This window comes from Macaca nemestrina, chromosome 3 (genome assembly GCF_043159975.1).
Source record: "Macaca nemestrina isolate mMacNem1 chromosome 3, mMacNem.hap1, whole genome shotgun sequence".
In the NCBI taxonomy this organism is placed as follows: Eukaryota; Metazoa; Chordata; class Mammalia; order Primates; family Cercopithecidae; genus Macaca; species Macaca nemestrina.
Window position 1 is genome coordinate 191,401,559 of NC_092127.1, and position 6,205 is coordinate 191,407,763.

General features: G+C 57.3%; 1 protein-coding gene across 1 annotated transcript; it reads left to right on the top strand.

Moving 5' to 3' along the window:
- Positions 1–362: 362 nt before the first annotated feature.
- Positions 363–1,692, top strand: LOC139362465 (transmembrane protein 271). Its single transcript, XM_071093935.1, has one exon. The coding sequence runs from the start codon at positions 404–406 to the stop codon at positions 1,547–1,549; it is 1,146 nt and encodes a 381-aa protein (XP_070950036.1). The 5' UTR covers positions 363–403; the 3' UTR covers positions 1,550–1,692.
- The last annotated feature ends 4,513 nt before the right edge of the window (positions 1,693–6,205 follow it).

Here is a 6,205-nt window from a genome sequence, read left to right on the forward strand (position 1 = left end):
CGCTCTGGGAGGAGGAGGCGGAGGGGCGTCCCGGGGGTGGCGGGGGCTGCCGGGGGCGGGGAAGGGCGGCGCCAGGGCGAGGCGCGCGGGGCCGCGGGCGGGGTGGGGGGGTGGGGGGGGGACGAGCGTCCTGGGAGGGGCCCCGCGGGCTGGGGAGGGGGCGCGCGCCCTGCGGTCTCTGCGCCGCATCGGTTCCCGGCGCGGGGTCGCGGCGGCGGCGGCGGCGGCGGCGGGAGGCGGAGGATGCGGGCTCCGGCGGCGGCGGCGCGGGCCCGGGAGGACGCGGGAGGATGAGGAGGAGGCCGGCGGTCCGGCCGCGCGGCGCCGGGAGGAGGCGCAGGCGGCGGGGGCGGCGGCGGGCGGCGGCGGGCGCGCGGGGTGCGGGCCGGCTCGGGCGCGGAGGATGAAGTGGAGCGTCCGCGGGGCCTGCGCCGCGCTCTCCTCCTGCCTCCTGCTCGCCTGCGCGCTCAGCGCCGCCGCCGTCGGCCTCAAGTGCTTCTCGCTGGGCTCGGAGCTGCGCGGGGAGCCGTTCCGCCTGGGGGCCGCCGCCGGCGCCTTCTACTCGGGGCTGCTGCTGGCCGCCGGCCTCTCGCTGCTCGGCGCCGCCCTGCTCTGCTGCGGACCCCGGGACGCGCCCCTCGCGGGGTCGGAGCCGGGCCCGGGTCTGGGGGTACCCGCGGCGCCGGCAGGAGCTTCCGAGGCCGCGCCGGGCGAGCCGGGGGCCGCGGCCGGGGCCCCGGGGCCGGTGAGCAGCCAGAACCTGCTTCTGCTCGGCGTCCTGGTCTTCATGCTCGGGGTCCTCAGCGCCTTTGCGGGCGCCGTGATCGACGGCGACACCGTGTCCCTGGTGGAGCGCAAGTACTCGCACTACTGCCTGCCCCCGCGGGCGCCAGGTTCGAGCCCCGGCTCGGCCCCAGGTTCAACCCCCGGCTCAGCCCCCGGCTTGGCCCCGGGCTCGGCCCCCGGCGCCCCGCGCTCCCGCAGCACCCTGGACAGCGCCACGTCCGCCAAGTGCCGCCAGCTGAAGGACTACCAGCGCGGCCTGGTGCTCTCCACCGTCTTCAACTCGCTCGAGTGCCTGCTGGGCCTGCTCAGCCTGCTGCTCGTCAAGAACTACAAGTCGTCGCAGGCCCGGCGCGGTCGGCGCGGCAGGCGGAGGGGAGGCCGGGCCCTGGCGCGGCCCCGCGGCGGCTCCGGGCTCCGCGCGCAGCCGCTCGCCTCTCGGGCGCGCCGGGGCCGGCGGGGCCGGCGGGGGCGGCGGCTGCAGCAGCGGCCGAGCGAGGCCTCCATCCTTTCCCCGGAGGAGTCGGACTTGGCCGCCCCCGGGGACTGCGCGGGCTTCGCGGCGCACCACGCGGTCTCCTACATCAACGTGGGCGTCCTCCACGCGCTGGACGAGGCGGGCGCGGAGGTGCGCTGCGGGGGGCACCCGTCGGTGGAGCTGCCGGGGTACGCGCCCTCGGACCCCGACCTCAACGCCTCCTACCCCTACTGCTGCCGGCCGCCCTGCGAGACGCCGCGGCCCTGGGAGACCCGTCGGGCCTGCTGAGCCCGCGGGCCGGACCCCGATCCCGCGGACCGTGCTTGCGTTCCCCCCGCCCCGCTCAGGACCCCCGCGGCAAGGGAGGACGGGCGGCGGGGTGGGGTCCAGGGCCAGGCCTCAGGGGCGCTGCCTCTTCCACGTGGCTTTGCAGCCTCCGGCCTGGCCCCCTCTGCGGGCTCCGTGACCACAGGAGGGGGCCCCTGATGTGACCATTTCTGTATCTGGGAGGTTTCTCTTCTTATTTGTGTCGTTCATATCTGGATTCCATTTTCAAGTTTACAATAAATGTTTGGGCTTGGCTAGCCCGACTGCACTTTTCTTGGCAAGTCCAAACCCTGGGGCTGCTCTGCCTGGTGGTCCGAGGCGAGGGGGACAGAGCGAGCGCCCCAGGACGGCGACTTCCCGCGGAGGAAGAGCGGACAGAAACGAAAAGCAACTGGTAATTCGGGAAAGGAGAAGCGAAAACACCCAACGGCAACACTTTGTACACGGATGTGCCTGCTTTTGTTGATACTTTCTTACTGTAAAGCTCTCCATAAATAGTGGAAATGTTTGGTAAATTTATTGCAATTTAAAATTGGTGAGTTCCTTTATTAAATTAATTGCTATGTTATTGGAGAATATTCATCAAATTGGAATTAATTAGAGGATGTCTACGCACAAGTCAGTGTTGGGAGAAATGGTTTCATTTGGTCTGACGGACGTTGAGTTTGAACAGTTGTATTCTGCTAGCTAGTTGACTGAATCCAGCCTCTTTCTAAAGCTAACTTTCTGTGTGTGTAGAGACACTGATGCCACATCCCATACATTTCTTTTCTTTCGTTTTTCTTTTCTTTTCTTTTTCTTTTTTCTTTCTTTTTTTTTTTTTTTTTTTTGGAAACTGGTTGTGTGGTTTCAACTGCAAAGCAGAGCTTATTTTTGGTTAATACATATGAACAATCTAATCCTATTTTGGAAAATCAGTCATAGTTTTTCTGGCATAGATAATTTTCCTGTTGATTATTTCATTAATCTGGTAATTTTGAGTATGATAACATTTCATTTAAAATATACCCCGTAATCGCCTTAATTGATGTGAAGGTCATACTTTTAAATGATGAGGATATGTGTGTGTGTGTGTTTTCACACATGATATGAAATGAGTTCCATATGCTGGTGGAGTGTGTTTCCATCTGTCTGCTGGGCTGACTGGTAGCCAGGCCAGCTCCAAGTCTTGGGAAAATGTGATCCGACTCCCACGTGCTGGAATTGTGGCGCCAGGCAGGTAGCTGCTGACCCTGAGCAGCTGGGAGCAGAGCCACAGCCTGGTGGGAAAGATGAGTACCTCCTGCCGGGGGACCGGGAGGCAGCCAGTGCTCTGCGGGGTGAGTGCCAGCACAGAGCAGTTAGGAGAGAGAAGCTACAGAAACCACGTGTAATATCTGTATTGTGTATAGAAGTCTACTTATAGCTGTGAAAAAGTAGCCAAATTTAAGGATGGAGCATAGTTTTCAGGTGCAGACTCTGGAGTGAGGCCTCTTCTCAACCCCTAGTTGCCCAAAGCCAGAGCTCCCTGTACCCCTGGTGACCAAGGCCCCCAGCCCTGCTGGCACCTGGCCGGGCTTCCCTGCTGCTGCAGAGGCCACAAGAGGGAGGAGGCTCCAGCCCCATTTCCATGATGAGAAGTGAAACCTGTCACCATTCAGGTGCTGTTCTCCAGAGCTGGCAAACCTTCCCCTGCTGATGCCTGCTCAGTTACTGTGAAGCCCGGGGATCTGGTCAAAGATGCCATGGACCAGTGTCCTCTCCTTGCTATGTGGATGCTGCTGGAGGACAAAGAATCACTCACAGCCAATTTACTAGGTTTTCATTCACAGGCTTCTTCAGATGCTGGCCCATAATAGGCCTCCCTGGATGGTGGAGTGAGAAAGGGGGTCCAGCTGAACAGAGGGCATGACCTGACTGGTCCAACTGTCCATTTACAGCCCAGTCCTCTCCTGCCCCAGGACAACCAGTCCAGCAGTCATCAACCTAGGCAAAAATGTGATCGCTGGCAGAGCAGTGTGACTTTTAAGATACTTCCTCTGTCTGCCTACATCCAATCAGCGCGGCATGGCCAGGTGCCTCCTGATTTCTGAGCAGAGGCCTCTCAGGTGGCTGTAAGGCCAGCTTCCCAGAACTACACGACAGGGGCAGCCAGGTGGATCTGCCCGGGGGTGGGCACTTACTGGCTCCCTGCAGAAGGCTGCTGGGCACTGACCTGGCTGGAGCAAATGCGTGAGCAGCGCAGATGCAAATAATCAAATTTCCTGTGTTTTTGTTTTCCGAAGTATTTAGTCTTAATTTTGTTTGTACAGCTTAAAATGTTAGATGCCTTATGAGTCTTCCAAATTTGTGATCAAAATCGGTGACCTCTTTAAAGTGTCAGGCTTTTCTTGGGACAGAACAGAAGGCAGAAAATAGTTAGGGGCAGTGGCCCATGGCCAGGAGCAGGCTGCACACCATCCTGTCATTGCAGACACACCCTCCTCTCCCTGCATGCACACCGTCCCGTTCCTGCGTGCACACCCTCGTGTCCCTGCATGCACACATTCCTGTCCATACATGTACACCTTCCTGTCCCTACATGCACACCCTCCTGTCGCTGCATACACCTCTTCCTGTCCCCGTGTGCAACCCTCCTGTCCCTGCGTGCACAGCATGCCTTCCTGTCCCTGTGTGCATGCCCTCCTATTCCTGCGTGCACAGCCTCCTGTCCCTGCGTGTACAACTTTCTGTCCCCGCGTGCAAACCATCCTGCCCCTGCGTGCACACCCTCCTGTGCCTGCATACACACCATCCTATCGCTTGTGCACGCCGCCCTGTCCTTGCATGCACACCCTCCTGTCCCTGCATGCACACCCTCATGTCCCTGTGGGCACACCCTCCTGACCCTGCGTGCACACGCTTCTGTCCCTGCATGTACACTCTCCTGTCCGTGTGCTCACATCCTCCTGTCCCTATGGGCACACCCTCCTGTACCTGCGTGCACACCCATCCTGTCGCCCGTTTGCACACCTGTCCTGTCCCTGTGTGCACACCATCCTGTCCCCACGTGCACACCCCTCGTGTCCCTGCATGCACCCCCTTCCTGTCCCGGTGTGCACCCCCTTCCTGTCGCTGTGTGCACACCCTCCTGTCCCTGCATACACACCCTCCTATTCCTGCGGGCACACTAGTCCTGTCGCCTGCATGCACTCCCTTCCTGTCCCTGCGTGCGCACCCTCCTCTCTGTGTACACCTCCCTGGCCGGGGTGGCAAGATAATCCAGGGGTGCACAAAGATCCAGCTGGGGCAAACTGGCCTCTTCCGTGTGACCAGAAATTAGATGAGTTGTTTTAAGACTGAGTGTCCCTAACTCCAGGACTATTCTTAGCTCTACTGTCACAGGTGTTGATATACTGATGTGGAATACCAGGGTTTGTTTTCTTTCTTTCTTTCTTTCTTTCTTTCTTTCTTTCTTTCTTTCTTTCTTTCTTTCTTTCTTTCTTTCTTTCTTTCTTTCTTTCTTTCTCTTTTCTTTCTTCCTTCCTTCCTTCCTTCCTTCTCTCTCTCTCTCTCTCTCTCTTTCTTTCTTTTCTTTCCTTTCTTCCTTCCTTTTTTTTTTTTTTTTTGAGACGGAGTCTCACTCTGCCGCCCAGGCTGGAGTGCAGTGGCCGGATCTCAGCTCACTGCAAGCTCCGCCTCCCGGGTTCACGCCATTCTCCTGCCTCAGCCTCCCGAGTAGCTGGGACAACAGGCGCCCGCCACCTCGCCCGGCTAGTTTTTTGTATTTTTTTTAGTAGAGACGGGGTTTCACCGTGTTAGCCAGGATGGTCTCGATCTCCTGACCTCGTGATCCGCCCGCCTCGGCCTCCCAAAGTGCTGGGATTACAGGCTTGAGCCACCGCGCCCGGCCGGCCTGCCTTTCTTTCTTTCTTTCTTTCTTTCTTTCTTTCTTTCTTTCTTTCTTTCTGTCTGTCTGTCTGTCTGTCTTTCTTTCTTTCTTTCTTTCTTTCTTTCTTTCTTTCTTTCTTTCTTTCTTTCTTTCTTTCTTTCTTTCTTTTTCTTTTCTTTTCTTTTCTTTCTTTCTTTTTTTTAAGTTTACCAGAGGAAATAGAATCCCATATACCTCTAAACTCAAATTGCCCCAAAGATCAATTCTCAGGGAAATGAGTGGAGCATCATGAAGATATCAATCTTCCTTCCTAGTTATCACTGACTTGCTAGTTACTGCTCTAGCGCTGAACGCTGAGGTTATCCAACTCGCGGCAGCAATTTTATTCATACTCATTTTACCTTTTTAAAACTTGAAGTTTGTGGTTGAGAGTGGGTTCTTCGTTGTGCTCCTTGCAAAATAATGCCAGTTCTTGGATCTTTCTTTCTTTCTCTCTCCTTCCTTCCTTCCTTCCTTCCTTCCTTCCTTCCTTCCTTCCTTCCTTCCTTCCTTTCTTTCTTTCTTTCTTTCTTTCTTTCGTTCGTTCTTTCGTTCTTTCTTTCTGTTGTTGAGACAGAATCTCACTCTTGTTGCCCAGGTTGGCAGTGCAATGGCACAGTCTTGGCTCACTGCAACCCCCACTTCCTGGATTCAAGCGATTCTCCTGCCTCAGTCTTCCGAATAGCTGGGATTACAGGCATGTGCCACCATGCCCGGTTAATTTTGTA